Source organism: Pseudorasbora parva, chromosome 16 (assembly GCF_024679245.1).
Source record: "Pseudorasbora parva isolate DD20220531a chromosome 16, ASM2467924v1, whole genome shotgun sequence".
Lineage (NCBI taxonomy): Eukaryota > Metazoa > Chordata > Actinopteri > Cypriniformes > Gobionidae > Pseudorasbora > Pseudorasbora parva.
Window position 1 is genome coordinate 27,700,110 of NC_090187.1, and position 17,870 is coordinate 27,717,979.

Genomic DNA, 17,870 nt, shown 5'->3' on the forward strand with positions numbered 1-17,870 from the left:
AGAACAACAATTGAGTAACCGTTAGCGCATTTGAATCACGAAGCACGCTTTGTGAGAACGCTAGGTTTATGTTTGGGTGGTTTTACTGACACCTATAGTGGTCTGCTAAACAAATGTATTTAAACACACACCACAGATCGCATGCTCCATTGATAAATTAACTATACACGATCGTTTCGTTTACTGATGTTTACTCATGCAACGATAGACAACAGCATAGACATTTGAAGCAGTTTTACTCACCGCTTGCTTCCAAAGCAGGACCGAACCTTTATCGCTGGGACCGCTCCGTCAAAAACACACTTCTTTGGTATGATTTGGTGAAGTCCTGTCACAGCAGTGACCGTGGAGATCCGTGATGTTGTGAAGCTTCCCGTCATTTCTGCGTTCAAATCGGTTCAAATGCAGCGCTGCCTTCCCGGAATGCTGTGCTGAAGCGTTGAAGTCGCTTGATGTCACTCATAGGAATAAAGTGGAGCGCGGCGCGGACTATAACAAAATAAAGTGTTCACGGACGAGTGGATCTGCAGCTGAGAGAGTGTTTATGGGCGTGCATTTGCTCTCTCGCCTCTAGTCACGCGCGCGCACACCCTTCTGGGAGAAGAGCCCGTACGGCCCATACAAGGACCTTCCGCTCTATCGACGTCAAGCCGACCCATACTCGAAAAAAACTCTCTGAAACTTGTGAGAAACCCGGAAGGAGTATTTTTAACACAGAAATACTCTATCAAACGTCCAACATTAGTTTTTGAAACTTTGTCTATGTTTAGGATGGGAATCCAAGTCTTTAACAGTGTAAAAAGCTCAGTATGCATGAAACAGCATTTCACCCCCCCTTTAATGACTCACCCTAATGTTGCTCCACACCCGTAAGACCTCCGTTTATCTTCAGAACACAGTTTAAGATATTTTATATTTTAGTCCCAGAGCATAATGCAGTCTATGCCCACTTTACTGTCCATGTCCAGAAAGCTAATAAAAACATCATCAAAGTAGTCCATATGTGACATCAGTTGGTTGATTAGTATCTCGTGAAGCATTGAAAATACATTTTGGTCCAAAAATAAGAAAAACTACGACTTTATTCAGCATTGTCTTCTCTTCCTTGTTCCTCACCCAAAGGCTCAAACGCCAATGTCACATGATTCCAGCAGTTTGGCAGTTTGACACGCGATCCAAACTGTACTGGCTCAAGTTAAAAGAGCCTATCCTCTAGTCTTTGATATTCTGGTCTCTAGATATGACTCAGATCCCTCCTTCAGTGTAAGTCAGAGCGATTTTTCACCTCTTTTATCATCATCCATTTGGAAACCATAGCCAGCCTTTAATAACACACCTCTACTCTACTTAAAACAGTATAATTTATATCTGTAACACAAATAGTGCCGGTTTGTTCAAATCCTTAAGGGAGCACGTTTTGACATTTACCTGTCTATAATTAAATGCTTTTTTTCTTCTCCCTCTCTCTCTTTGTTCTGGTGAGATTAAAGTGGAGTAAAAGTATTGATAGACCTTCTGTGAGGTTATTGACTTACTCCACTGTGGTTACTGTAATCAGCTTGATGAATTGGAGGAGAGTGAACTAGCAGGGATGAACAAGCAAACATGGCTGTAGTTTATTTCTGGGGCTGTCAGTCCTAAACAAACCTCCACACAAAGGTTGTGATTAACCGAACACATTAGATCTTTGCCCTTGTGCCACTGGAGCTGTTGTCACAAACATTTCGGTTCGCCTGTTGAATCGAATCCGTCTAGTACCCTAGAGCGATTCCATTTAGCTGAACAATTTTTGATGGGTACTCCATTTAGTCCTACAAAGTTGATGTATGGTGTGTGTCATCTGGAGTGTTTTCAACCTTTAATGTCTTAAATTAGATGCTACAAATGATAGTATATATTAGGGATGGGCATGATTAATCGACAATCGGTAGTTGATCGTTAAGAATTTTGTCGATCACGTTAATTTGTTATCGATTAATCAAATGCATTATTTATTTATTTGTGAATGCAGGATGTAGTGTGTGAGTCTTGAAACAATTAAATGAATTTCACTGTGTGGCAGCAATTCAACATTTTACCACCAGGGTGCAATATTTGACACCATCATACTTACCTCACCGTTTTGGTTTCAAAAGAATACTCATGAAGAGGTCACGGTGAAGTGTGGGACTGTTTTGATTTAAAAACCCAAATTGTTCACTGCAAACATTGCGATGCCATGTATAAGAATTACAACATGGCCACGAGTCAAATGATCTACCACTTAAACAAAGTGCATCAGCTCTGGTTAATGTCGGTAGCGGAGCATCCTGCTGGAAAAGTTAGCGCGGAGGTAACTTACCTGTCCATCCCAGCAATGTCAGTCCCCTCAGAGTGGGTGTTTTCTTGGCGTGTCCGTTTTTATTTCGGTTTACAGGTTAGAGCTTGCACACTGCATGCGACACATGCGTGCCTCAGAATCGGCTCGAGCCGTGCCGAGAACGCGTGCATGCTAGAGAACCGATGCCTATTTTTCACGCGGCACGCAATCGTGTTGGAAGCGTTTCCAGTCAAAATAGAATAGAAAAATATTTGGCCAATGCCATTTTTTCAGTTATCAATTCTGAAATATTGCACTTGTTACAGAAATAAATATTCGGTAGCATATTTTGCCGTCAATGTCTTTGCTGTATCAGTAGTCTATATATTTATGTTAAACACGCTTCTGGTGTGCAAAGGCATAGAAAAAAAAAAACGCCACGCAACAGAAAAGCATATGCACGTGCACATATGTTCGGTTTGGCTAACTGAATGTAGTTTACTGTCTGCCACAACTTGTAATAAAGGTCTTATCGAGGAAAAACACGCTGCATTTTTGTATTCATTGCATTTTTGAATTATAAAAGTTAAATAATTAATTTAATTATAAAAATATTAATAATTCATCGATAGTCAATCGTTAATTTTCCTGACGATTGACTAATTTTTTTTTATCGAATGCCCATCCCTAGTATATATCTATTATTTTGAGAATAAAGATGCAGTGCAGTGGAGAGTTTAGGATGAGAAACATTATTTTTAGCAAGGACGCATTAAATTGATCAAAAGTGAGAGTAATGAAATGTACTTTACAATAAGGATTCATTTAAAATCCTCCTGTTGTCAATAATTGTATCCCTTAAAACTCATCTTTGATAACCAAAGTTGCACAGATATATTTGTGGCACATATACATTGTATGGGTCAAAATTGTGGATTTTTCTTTCATGCCAAAAATCATTAGGATATTAAGTAGATCATTTCCCATGAAGATATTTAGTACATCCGTAAATATATTTAAACGGAAAATTATTACTAGTAGTATAAATACATGTTAAAATTTTTTAAAGGTGATTTTCTCAATATTTAGATTTTTGCACCCAAATATTGTCCTGTTTTTTAAAAAAATGACTGGTTTTATGATTCAGGGTCACAAACAAGGGAAAGGATAGAATACGTACAGATAAAGATACTTTTATGTTTAAGTGCTATTTGGAGCATTTGGGATCACTAGACGGGGGCTTAATTTATTTTTATTTTTTTGTGAAAACCTGTGTATTTCAGCTCATTTTGCCAGCATGGACCACAAATTTATATACAGTATATCGTCTCTGGAAGGCATAGAACCATACAATGTTTATCCAACTATAGCATTACAATGTTCTACCTGACTGTTAACGTATGCATTTCCATTTTTAATGCACTTCAAATAAGCATGTTGGGAATAGTTTCTGAAAGTACATTTTAATACATGCAAGTCACCTGAGTGCAGACTGGACTAATGGCTGCTGAGAATCACAGGAATAAATTACGTTTATCTTTAATGGAATGTATATTTCACAGCATTCTTTTTTTTAATGGTTTTTATTTTTTTCCCCTTATTTTTTCTCTCTCTCTTGAAAACAAATAAATACAGCCTTGGTGAACATGAGACTTCATTTCTTTCTTTTTTTCTTCTCTTTCCGTTTATTGATGTCAATTGTAATCGTCAGCTGTAAGCTATTTTTGTGGTTTTCTCTGCTGTAATGAGTGTCTCCTATTGTTTTTCACTCATTACACTGCCTAGTTGTCGTCTGAGGATGATGTCTTCTTGCTGAGTGGCTGCAGAAAGTAGAGTTCATATCAGTTCAACTCTCAACCTTTCACTATTTGCCAGGTAACATCTGAATGAATGGAACCCTCATCTCCCGTCTTTCATTATCTTTATTGTAAGTAATTGATTATCCACTGTAATGAGCAGTAGAAATACTTCAGTCTTAGTTTCCATTATAAACCCCATGAACCTTTACTCCTTGAGGACCTCTAATGACCACAGACCACTAATGAGTCTCTCCTGCAAACGGTTGTTATGGCAGCAGCATGCCGTCGATGCCGCGTGGACACATATCGACTCGCAGCGCTCATGGTGTGTTATAATTGTAGTTCGTTTGTAAGAGGATGAGTGACTTGCTGTTTTGCATTTCTCTAGTTTTGCTGCCGTATTTTATGAGTACGGTTAGTCTGAACGCAGTCTTACATATCCTGCATAACAAGCACTGGGCGCATGTGTAAATGTGTACGTGCCAGAGTGTGAAACAGTGTATTTTTAGTTTCTCCCAGACTGTGCAGAGGAGGTGCAGAGACTGCTGGATCGCAGCCCAGACTTCCAGCTCTAGAATGTCTAATAATGTGTGTGAGTGACCGTCTGTTTATAAGAACAGCATCCATAGTGTCTGGATAGAAATGTTGACGTGCATTTTTGTGTGTGTGTGTGTGTGTTTTCTCGATGATGGGTGTCATTGTTGTAAAAGTTTTTTTTTTTTTTTACAAAACTGTGAGGTGTTGCAGACTGGAGTGAGTTGCATCTGTAATCCATTTGTTAGCTCTCTGCAGCCTACCTTACGGGCTCGGATTTGCCCGTCTTATTAAATTACAGAACTTTTTGGGGTTCAAAAGTGGGGCAGCGCACAATTATACAAAGCTCTAAAGGAAGGCTTGGATTTCAGAGCAGTGATGGCTTTTTTGAGAGAGCAGGTATCTGTTGGTTGGCAGGTTTTTGAGGTTTCTGATGAGACATTATCTGATGGACCGGTTTATTTAAGGCAAACCCTGGGCTGGCTAGATCACTAGCTCACATTACTGAACATCAGTTTTCACAACGCTCCAAACCAAGAGACCTTTAACGCGAATAAAGCTCATATTATTTCATGCTCTTGTCATATCATTTCTTTGCTCTTTTGAAGTTAGGGCTTGATGTATTATGTAGTCAGGTTCTTTAAAATGCACAGTCCAAGGCTTCCTACCTTGTCTAACCAGACAACTTATTGAAACTAAGTTGCAGAAACATCTGAATTAGAGACTCGGATGTATTTACATGCTGGCACTTATTCAGTATTCAGATACACAGCTTGCCTTGAAAGACAATGCAAGCATATTGCCAGATGTTAACCAGAAATAATAATAGTGCATTAACATATAGAAGTGTTAAAGGTTCAGGTGTATTTTTTATTTATTTATTTAATCTAAACAATTTAATTAAATCATTCATGTATTTATTTATATATTTTTACAGAATCTATATTTGACAGGTACTTGGACAGGGTGATAAAGGGAATGGGAACGGAACAAGTCCTATAAGCACAACACTTTTTTCATGAGCAATACACATTCTGCAACATCGCTCTGACATGGTCTGTTTACTTGTAAGGATGAAAAAAAGGTGTGAATATTGGCAGTTTAAATGGGTTTGATTTTGATTTTGATTTTGCTTTAAAGTCGCTATGAAATAAAAATGTACAATTCTTTTTTTTATGGAATATTGTGTTTCATGGACACTATGGAATATAGTGTTTATTATAAATTATATATATATATATATATATATATATATATATATATATATATATATATATATATATATATATATATATATATATATATATATATATATATATATATATATATATATATATATATATATATATATATATATATATATATATATATATATATATATATATATATATATATATTTATATATATATATATATATATATATATATATATATATATATATTTTTTTTTTTTTAAAGCTGCAGTCCGTGACCTTTTTTGCTTAAAAATTATGAAACATTTATTTTTTAGCAAGTACATAACTAGCCAGTGTTCAAAACTATCTCCTTACCTTAGGTCCTTCACAACCGTAAGCTTATAATAATGTTACAATTAAAATGGTGGATGGTGGATTTGAATGGAAATTCAAGCATGTCTTTGTGTCATTACGTCACATCTGTGTACATAAAGAAAGAGTCTGGCTAGTAGTAGTTATGCACGTGAGGAGCATGTTCTTCAGCGGATCATTTGTAGCCTTTTCTCACAGCAGCTGGAATAATTAAATGTATCATTTTGAGGGCGGATTGTAATCCAGAAAGGTTGAAATTATATCACCAGTGACAACCGGAGATTCACCGGCGGTGTATGAATGAGAGAGTGAATGGGTGAATGTGAAGCAACATGTAAAGCGTTTTGGATGGCCAAGGAACTGTTAAAAGCGCTATATAAATGCAGTCCATTTACCATTTACCTTGAGTCAAAAGCAAAATAATAGACTGTACGGAAATTGAAATCTACAAGTAACGCTAATAAACACAAAATACCTATCACGCAATGCTAATGCTGCTAACATTAACAATTTAAGAACAAAGTATAACAATAATAATTTGCGTGGTTTGATGTTATGCGAGCAATCATTAGATTTAATAACTGTTGGTAGTGCAAATTATTGTAAAGTTATGTTCACAAAAGGGCAAGACATGTTACTTGTTCAGAAGCCATTTTGATTCTTCCGGTTGGGATTGCTGAGGACAGCTCTGTCTTGGTTTAGGTCATATCTATCTGGACGCACTCAGTGTATTCAATTTTAAATCAAGAACATCTACAGTCACCTCTGGTGTTCCCTAGGGTTCTTTTTTGGGTCCATTTCTTTTCATTACCTTTCTCAACTTTACCTGTCTGCCAAACCAACTGATTATTTTCCTCGACAATCTTTAACCAGCTGTTTAGCTGAAATTAAAGATTGGCTTTCAGCAAACTTCTTGACGCTAAATAGCATCAAAACTGAGGCTTTACTTGTTGGAACTAGATCCGTTTTATCAAAATATATTTTTTTTATTTTGAACATTGACAATAATGCAATCTGTTCTTCCTCACAAGTTAAAAGTTTAGGTGTTATCATGAAAAGCATACTATCCTTTGAAACTCATATTAATAATATCACGCGGACTACATACTTTCACTTGCGTAATATTAACCGTCTCCGTCCCTTCCTTTCAACCAACAATACAACAGTTCTTATTCATACATTAGTCACTATAAGTATAGACTCTTGTAATGCTTTTCTCACAGGTGTTCCCTTGAAATTGCTGCATAAGCTTCAGTTGGTTAAAAATTCTGCAGCACGTATTTTTTTTCTAGATCATCTTCTACTGAGCACATTTGTCCAGTTCTTCTGCAGTTCCACTGGATTCTAGAAAAATATTCAGTTTAATTTAAGATCTTGCTACTTGCTTACAAGGCACTTCATAATCGTGCACACCAATACCTTACTCAACTTCTCCATGTTTACACCCTTTCACATGCTCTCAGATCTTCATCTTCAATTTGTCTTGTGGTACCTTGGATTTGACTAACAACCATGGGTGCCAGGACAGATCATTTAATTATGCTGCCCCCCACTTATGAAACTCCCTTCCTCTTGATGTTCACTGTTTCGTTGTTTATTGACTTTTTAAACGCATCTTAAGACATCTTTTTATACAGGCTTTTTTATATGTTTTATCGAGTCTTGACTACAATTTATCTGTATGTGGAGTGTTCGTTGTGTGTTTTGTCTTGTGTAGTGATCTGTATTTTTTTTGTGAAGTGACCATGGGTGTTATGAAAGGCACCATTAAATAAAATGCATTATTATTATTATTATTGTTATTTTCCGATGAAAATTCTTATTTAGGTTATACTCCAAGACGTAGAATCTGTGATTCTGAAGGAACAGTTTCCACACCGATGCGGTGACTGACAGCAAAGCCACACATGCTCCTCAAAACATTAGATTCATCACCGCTGAGGAGCTGTGCTGATGCACAAACCACATACAAATTAGGGATGTAACGATATCAAATCTCACGGTACGATACAATTTCGATATTGACCTCACGTTACGATATTTATTGCGATATTGTGGAAAAGCTCACTGCATTGTTAAATAGCTCACAATAGTGTTTGTGATGATAAACAGCGAATACTGACATTTATTCTGCTTTTGCCAGTCAACAGGCAATTTATTGTTGTATTCATTGATCCATGACAACATAAAACGCTGATCACAGTGCTAACCCTTAAATGCATACCTCGGGTCGCGTCATTCACTACCCTGCTCCTCATCCATTTTTTTAAATTAGACATCAACATTCTTAGTATTCCTCATTTAATCTATTTTAAACAATATAACAAGAAAACAATAATATAACTATAATTGAATGCCTGTTTTTTCACTAGCATTTGTCAAAATTGTATAGGGTCGCTAACGACACGAGGTGTGTAGAATTGTATATATATATTGCACACTGATAAATTAATCTATAATAAGGAAATAGGGCGCAATTCACCTTTATTCCACAAGATGGCAATGTCTGATACGCAATGATGAAGTGACGTTTCACTCATAGTTACCTCTGACAGAAAACGAAACAATAATTATAATCTGCAAAACTTGAAATGGCTCAGTGATTTACAGCAGAGAGCATGTACTTAATACAATCAAATATTAGTGTCACATGTCTCTTGATGATGGATGTGCTCAAGAAGCTGTCAGTGATCAAAATATTGATTTTGAAGACGTTGAAAAAGAGTTTGGAGAATATGCTCGAGATCGCGAATATGAGGAAGATGCTGAATATACTGGTAATCGAACTCTGACGAGGACAGATGATGATGGTATTAAACATCTGCTCAAACTGAATCCGTCCAAGCTCGAAAAGGTAACGAAATATGCTTTATTTTATTCTTCTGTAAGTGTAATTAACATCAGGAGTTTTATATATTATCATGACAGGTAGAGGTCTATCCATGTTAAATATAGATCGGGGTGGCTAACGATCATGGTCTATGTAGTTAACAATGATTTGTTCTGCGGGACTATGTTTATACGTCTTGCTTTTTGACGGACACCCGTCCTTTTAATATTGTAACCTAACCACGACGATATCGAGACACGTTTACCACCGCGATAGCGCAATATCGTCAATATCGTTACATCCAATGATAACTTCACAAACACCTGGCGATACAAACTTACAGACTGTAGCTTTAACCAAATTAGTCAAACCATTTAATACAACATTTTTTCCAGGTTGGGTTTTTTGAATTATTAAAGTGAAGTGAAATGTGACCCATACCTGGAATTTGTGCTCTGCATTTAACCCATCCAAGTGCACACACAAAGTTGTGAACACACACACACACACACACACACACACACACACACACACACACACACACACACACACCGTGAACACACACCCAGAGCAGTGGGTACCCCGGGGAGCACTTGCTCAAGGGTCTTACCTCAGTCGTAGTATTGAGGGTGGAAGAGAGCGCTGGTTATTCACTCCCTCCTTCAACAATTCCTGCCGGACCTGAGACCTTCCATAAAGGTTACAATGGAAAAAAGGTTCTTTAGATTATTTTTTAGATAATTCAAATGTTCTTCACACCAAGAATATGGTTCTACCTGGGCTGCAGTGTGATTTTAAATGCTATTGTAAGCAATCTATTGCCATGCAACTGAATAATGTGGCCAAGTTAATACATTAAACCTAACCTTTAAAAAAATTCTGTATATTTTGCACAGCATTGAGAGTGTGCTTTTCTCTTAAGTTACACATTGGAGATGTAGGTTAACCATGGTCATGCGTAACTGAAAATAGTGCCAGAATTCATTCTGTTCTGTCCGAGTTGAGAAATCCCAACATATATTCTAATTTATTGTATGTGTCAAAGAGTGAGAACTCATGAAGCCTTGTCTTTGTTCTCAAAATGTCATACCATGTTACTGTACCGTTTCCTTCAGGGAAGAGTCTCAGACTCTGTATGTGCGGGGGTTGCGCTGCCGAGAGCTCCGGGTGACAGAACAAAGACCTGAATGTTCCATTCTATTCTGTTCTGTTCTGTCCTTTTCTTAAACAGAACCCACCATCTTTTCAGACCTCTTGCCCACATGTTTGTTTGATGTCACCTTTTGGAAACCAAATTTCTTTAGTATGAAAATTTTAAAATAATGTATTGAGTGTTTGTATAACGCACCCACCTGTTCTATATAGTTTCTTCATTATATGACAACTAACTGTCTCCATTTGCAGTATATTTGTTCAGTCTAATTATTTTGATGATGAATGTCTGTGTATGAATGTGTGTGAAGTTACATATTTAGTACTCTACAATGTTATTCATTAAGCCTTTAAGGGAAAGTATGAAATAAAAAGGAAATATAATAACACAATAAAAACTAAACTATACAATACATAACCAGTGAGGCCTGATAATGCTGCTTTACAGTAATTCAGTTTTACGTTAAATTTACTATCTCATTATCAGAGTTGTTTTGACCATGATCACAGATATTTTGATGCAGTGCATAACTAATAAAAATTTATTTTTTGTTTTTCTGTTGTTGTTTTTATAGACGTTGGCGACCGCAGCAGAACATTTTCAAATGGAGCATCAATGGAAAGATGAATTTGAAGTAAGTTCTTCTAAAACAAGTGTGTTATGAACATGTAACAAAGGGCTACAAAACATACAATTGCATTCTATTTGATTTTATATTTTAAATCAGCTCCAACCAATTTTATTTGTATTGACCTTTTTGCATTCATATTGTTTTAAAGCAACTTTACTACAAAAAGTAGGCCTACTATTCCCAGTGAGCTAGTGCAGTGGTTCCCTACCTTTTTAGCCTTAAGCACCCCTTCATCAACACAATCAATGCTGTGGGTAAAAAGACTGGACAATATAAAAATATATAAAATTTTAACATTATAAATCCAACAATTTATTGAAAACAAACACATTTGTAATTACACTATGGTAGAAGGTGACAGAAGAGCACTTATTGGCTCATATTAGCCATTTCCACTCCCTCATATAGTTTTTTTTTCATAGGTTTTGCTTTTGAATGTATATTTAGACATTATAAAACCACTATGTATTTTTTTCGTATTAATGTATGAAGTAGGAAAATTCACAAAGTCTCATTAAAAAACAACATTTTTTCAGACTGCGAATGCATTTCACAGAAAGCAAGCCACAAGCACATTATAATCACTGAAGCTTTATAATCAGTCAGTTCAGCGCAAGCTCACTGATTTCAGCACACTTGCGAAAACTCTGTAATGAATCTTACTAAACAAATCGACATGAATCTAAATGAATCTGTTTTAATCAATTAATCTATCTAAAGTGCACAACACATCTCTAATTTACAATGCATCTACGCTTTTTTTGTCATAATGGGTTAGGGTTAGGTTTGTGAGCATGTACACTTAAAAAAAAAATTAGGTCTTCAATTGAAAAATTTCAAGTGACTGATCACATCAAAATTGTTCAGTTGGCCGAATTGAATTTCTGTGAATCAAATTGCATCAATTCACAGAATTTCAATTTGGCCAACAGAAAAATTTAGATGTGATTAGTCACTAGAAAATGTTCAACTGGAGACATTTTTTGTTTTGTTTTACAGTGTAGAACCTGTAACTAAACAGGTTAAAATTAAACCGGCAATAAACAGAAACTTATTCAGCATTTTGAGGGATATTGGGTGGTAACTTAAAGGGTTAGTTCACATAAAAATGAAATTTATGTCATTAATGACTCACCCTAATGTCGTTCCACACCCGTAAGACCTCCGTTCATATTCAGAACTCAGTTTAAGATATTTTATATTTTAGTCCCAGAGCATATCTAAGTGTACGCCCACTTTGCTGTCCATGTCCAGAAAGGGAATAAAAACATCATCAAAGTAGTCCATATGTGACATCAGTTAGTTAATTAGAATCTTTTGAAGCATCGAACATACATTTTGGTCCAAAAATAACAAAAACTACGACTTTATTCAGCATTGTCTTCTCTTTTGCATTTGTTTTCAAACCTCATATAAAGATTCAAACGGTTATGAATCAGTGAATCGATTCATGATTCAGATCGCCATTGTCACGTGATTTCAGAAGTTTGGCAGTTTGACACGCCATCCGAATCCTGAATCAATCCGCTGATTCATGACCGTTTGAATCTTTATTTTCTTTATTACTTTAAACACCTCTGATTGGCCATTACTTTCAACAGACATGCCTGTGATAGGCTACAATACTAAACACTGTAAATTGAAATGGACACATTTGCAGCGACTATTGTGCCAGGCTTGGGTGATGCTGGGTTGTTTGACACCATTACTGGCATGCCTATTCTGCCCATGCAGAACAAACCGAGCTAAATCAAAATCTTTTTGTATACCCCCTGGAACGTGTATTCCCGGTTGGGAATCACTGAGCTAGTGGGATGACTGTTACAAAGAGAATATTTTAAAGGGATAGTCTTAATTTTAATTTATGTCATTTTACTCACCCTCATGTTGTTTCTAACAATTAGGGGTGAAATCAGGTTAATTGGGACAATTGTCCCCAGTCATTTCAATGGCAAAAAGTGTCCCAATCAACCTGAATTCACCCCTATGATTTTCTTCCTTTCGTGGAACACAAAATAAGATATTTTGAAGAACATTCAAAAACACCCCACTGACTTTAATTGTATGGATAGAACATAGACATTTTGAAGCATATCCCATTCTGTTCCACAGAAGAAAGTAAGTCATATAGCTTTGGAACAACTTGAGGGTGAGTAAATCATAGTATAATTAACTTTTTTTTTTTATCTCTTGAAAATGAAAATTCTGTCATCCTTTTCTCACCCTCAAGTTGCTTTAAACCTGTATGAATTTCTTTCTTCAGCTGAACAGAAGGGACATTTTTTTGAAGAATGTCAGTAACCAAACAGTTTACTGGAATCATTGACTTACATAGTATTTTTTTTCCTACTTTGGAAGTCAATGGCTCCAGTTAACTGTTTGGTTACTGACATTCTTCAAAAAAATGTCCCTTCTGTTCAGCTGAAGAAAGAAATTCATACAGGTTTGAAACAGCCTGAGGGTGAGAAAAGGATGACAGAATTTTCATTTTAAAGAGAACTATCCCTTTAAGGTAAAGTGAGGAATCATGTGAATCTGAATCCAAATAATCTCAGGGCTGGTCATCACGTTGTTGCTGGTTTAATCAAAGAAGGAGCATTTACCTTAAGCAACTTACCTAACCCAGTAGTATTTGCTGTACTATATTATTGCAACACAAATACATTGAAACTGAACTGAATATATAATGGAATCTGCCATGCATCTCACATTTCTTGGGTATTGTTTACATAAGGTATTCTTGCATAAAAACAGACGGATAAAAGAGAATGCAAGGATCCTCAAGACTTTGGCTATTTTTAAATTGACATGCTCAAAAACAGTGAGAGATTCAATGCAAAGGCCTAAGACGTCTGCCTGAATGCGTCTAGGTGTGGTTCTTTAAAGAGCATGAATTTGAATATTTTTCAGGGAGGGTTTTACGGTGCAACAGCAAACTCTCAGCATACTAATTAATACACTGCTGATAAAAATATTACAGTAAACTAGCCAGCCTTCCTAATTAACTAGCTGGCTGCTGGATGACTAGTCAACCATCATGACCCATCTCCACTCACAAGAGACTTGTCGCTATGCAACCATGGTGGTCTAGGTAACATGCATAACATCTTATCCCATGGATATTTTTTTAGGCAATCAGATTGCATATCCTGAAAAAAAAAAAACGTATCAGTTTGCATCCTGCAACATTAAATTATTTTAGGCAGCGGAAGACATGTTAGATGGCTAGATCACAAGAATAAAATCTGATGTGTTTTAATTAGATCATTCCAAATGAAGACCCCCAGTTGGAAACGTTCTTGAAATTGATACATTGAAGTTCATTCACTAAATGCAAACTAGTGAATAAGTAAATTGACATATAAATAAATAAACAATCTGATTGTACCGTGCTGCCTTTTTCCTGTGTGTATTTGAGTTTGTATTTAAGCGAGGGAGTGGATTAATGGCTTAATGGATCTAATTTCACTACCCACACTCCCTGCAGATGTCTGAAGATTTGATTTCACTGAATACACATTCTGCATTTCTCCCGCGGATTTATTTTTACTGTGGACGCGCACATCCGCGCACACCCACCATATGCCGTAAAGGCCTAAAAACGCCTGCCCCTGACGGTCCAGAGCGGTTTAATGTCAGCAGGTTATCCTGACCACTTGCTGTAAAACCTGCAATGACCAAGCTTTCCTTAGCTCTCTCTAATGCATTTCACACTTGCTACAAAGCATCTGTATGACAGTTCAGATCTGCGGAACACGTTGTATGCAAGCTTGGCTTAGTACAGTGATACTGTTACTGTATGATTTGGACACTGCAGAGTAAAATTTGGGCTGGTATACACTAAGAAAAATAAAGATTCCAAATAATGAGTCCATGAAGAACTTTTAAAATACATGGAAAAGGTTTACATTTACAAAAGGTTCTTTGTAGTGGAAAAAGGTGCAAACCTGCCGGCGATTTGATTTCGCACTGGAGCTCAGGCTGGAAACCTGTACTTATTTTTATCCTGCTTCTGTTACAAATTTGTGGAGACCAATCATAAACCGGCTTATTTAACTGGTGCAATATTGGCGGGATTAACACAAGGACGGATAGAGAATTGAAGTGGTCTGATTGGTTGAAGGACTATTCAATTGCGTACCGAGTCATTTGAACTATGCTGTTGATCGCACCTCTTGTCAGTAGAAAATACAGAGCAAGCTCTCTAGACCAATGTTCAATCTTAAAGGATTGAGTTGGTTTGGAGATAGCAAGACAAGGAAAAAAGTTATTCAGATTTAGAAATGTTCTTCACACTAAGGCCGTGTGTCCACCAAAGTAAAAAACGCTGAGCGCTCAGCACGTGAGCGTGAAATACTCACTCAGCGCCAGGCGTTTTAAAAACGCAGCGCTCTCATTGAAAACAGTTGAAAATGCCAGCCAGCAGCGTGAAAAAAACGCTTTGGTGGACACACGGCCTAAGAAAACAGCGGTTCTTTTAAAGGGTTAGTTCGCCCAAAAATTTAAATGATATCATTAATTACTTGCCCTCATGCCGTTCGACACCCGTAAGACCTCCGTTCATCTTCGGAACACAAATGAAGATATTTTTGTTGTAATACGTTGGCTCAGACAGGCCTTTATTGACACCAATGTCATTTCCTCTCTCAAGACCCATAAAAGGCACTTAAGACGTCGTTAAAAAGCCCATCTCATTACAGTGAGTCTACAATGATTTTATGAAGCGGCGGAAATAGTTTTTGTGTGCAAAAAAAGCCTATGACGACCTATATAGTGATGGCAGATTTAAAAAGGCTGCTTCGTAAAGCCTCGGAGCATAATGAATCAGTGTATCAAATCAGCGTTTCAGATTGCCAAAGGCACGTGATTTCAGCAGTTTGGCGGTATGACACACGATTTGAATCATGAATCGATACACTGATTTATTAAGCTCTAAATAAGAAGTGTTTTCAAATCGGCCATCACTATGTAAGTCATTATTTAGTTGTTGTTTTTTTGCTCACAAAAACTATTCTCGTCGCTTCCTTAAATTATTGTAGAGCCACTGTAGTGAGATGGGCTTTGTAACCAAGGGGGCAATCTAGCACTCGGAAAGCATTCCACCCATAGGGGCGGCCATTGCTAACCAAGCCGTCACCTGCTGTTAAAGGAACACGCCAACTTTTTGGGACTTTGGCTTATTAAGTGTATCCCCCAGAGTTAGATAAGTCCATATATATTATTCTCATCTCCGTGCATCCCATAACTCAGTCTGACACGCACTCCCCCTAGCCTAACTTAGCACAAAGACTGGAGGTATATGGCTTCAGCTAGCTTATACTGCTCAAAAAGTGACAAAATAACGCTGACATTTTCCTATTTACATGTTCCAATGTGTATAGTCACAGCGTGTACAAATAACAAGGTTACATGAGACACAGCTATCTTATAAACTTATACATACTGTGGACTATATTCTCAGAAGGCGCAGCACTGCTCCACTTCTGCGGAGTGCGGAGTGAGTTGCTCGCAGCACATGAGAAGCCCCGCGGTGTTCCTTCCGTAAACAAAACCAGCGTGACTGTAGCTAGTGACGAACGTGACTGTTGATCATGGCTGATTTTGAGGAATTGTCAGAGGATTTTTACTTGGCATTAAACCAAAACCTGGAACCATATCTTTTTGAGCCAGAATACACAGACGAGAAGTTACAAACTTTGGAAGCAAATAGACAAAACGCCGATCAGACTGAGGTTGAGGGGAGAATCAGAACGAACACAATATGTGTGGAAATGTCTCTAATACACCCGGCAGTTGTTGATTTTTTTTTCTCCCGTTGTGACAAAATCAACTGGAAGAAACGCCCCATACCAAGTGAACCTAATGGACAGCTGTCCACCAAGTAAGTGATTTTTTTTTATATATAATAATAAATTAAAAAATATGTGGTTTTTTTTGTGTGTGTTTTTTTTTGGACAATGAACCCAGACAAAAATTGAACTGCCTGAATTAAAACTGACAATCCCCCCTCCAATTCATTAGCAAGGTAAATGCTACAGTCCAGAGAATTACCTCTAGCACCGCTCATTTGTTAAGTTACTGTGACAGAGCGCGTTCATGACAACACAATACTAACATTACAGGGGATACATGGAGCACAGGAAAAAGTCCAATACAGTAGTGACCACCCTATTCATGTAACAGTGTCATAAACGTTATTAGATCTAGCTAACAACTCTGTTACAGTATAGGCTAACTTACGCATCTAAAAAAAGATAACGGAACACTTACCGCAGCCGTGGGTGATCTGCTTTGTCCTGCCTATATTATCCATGGGATTTCCTTCAGCACACGTTTCATGTTTTTTTTTTTTTAAATAGTCATCCTCTGTGAAATGTTCAGAGCAAACGATAGCACTTGATGATGGCTACAGGTGTGTTTGGGTCTATATCCAGAGTAAGTAGCCATCGATTCATCAGGTCAGCGTTTTGGGTTGGAATTCTATGGAATATCATTGTATTACCTGGTCTCCCCTGTTTATTGTCGCGGGCCTTCACAATACAGCAAACACCCATGATTGTAAACTATCTAGCAATTATTCCAACTCTGAGCGAACTCTCTGCTTCTCACCGCGGGGCTTCTCATGTGCTGCGAGCAAATCACTCCGCACTCCGCAGAAGTGGAGCAGTGCTGCGCCTTCTGAGAATATAGTCCACAGTATGTATAAGTTTATAAGATAGCTGTGTCTCATGTAACCTTGTTATTTGTACACGCTGTGACTATACACATTGGAACATGTAAATAGGAAAATGTTGGCGTTATTTTGTCACTTTTTGAGCAGTATAGGCTAGCTGAAGCCATATACCTCCAGTCTTTGTGCCAAGTTAGGCTAGCGGGAGTGCGTGTCAGACTGAGTTATGGGATACACGGAGATGAGAATGATATATATGGACTTATCTAACTCTGGGGGATACACTTAATAAGCCAAAGTCCCAAAAAGTTGGCGTGTTCCTTTAACATCCTATTGACTCCCATTCATTTTTGAGTCACTTTGACAGTGAATAACTTTACATCGGAGGCGTTTAAAGACTCCATTTGT

The 17,870-nt window shown here is 37.2% G+C and overlaps 1 protein-coding gene across 3 annotated transcripts in view; it reads left to right on the plus strand.

Moving 5' to 3' along the window:
* The window catches only part of LOC137043742 (voltage-dependent calcium channel subunit alpha-2/delta-1), a 169,178-nt gene that overhangs the window by 66,833 nt on the left and 84,475 nt on the right, over positions 1-17,870 (plus strand). For all 3 annotated transcript variants that reach the window (XM_067420149.1, XM_067420147.1, XM_067420148.1), the window contains one exon: positions 10,736-10,795. In XM_067420149.1, the coding sequence (XP_067276250.1) occupies positions 10,736-10,795 (60 nt within the window). The remainder of the gene's footprint in view (positions 1-10,735; positions 10,796-17,870) is intronic.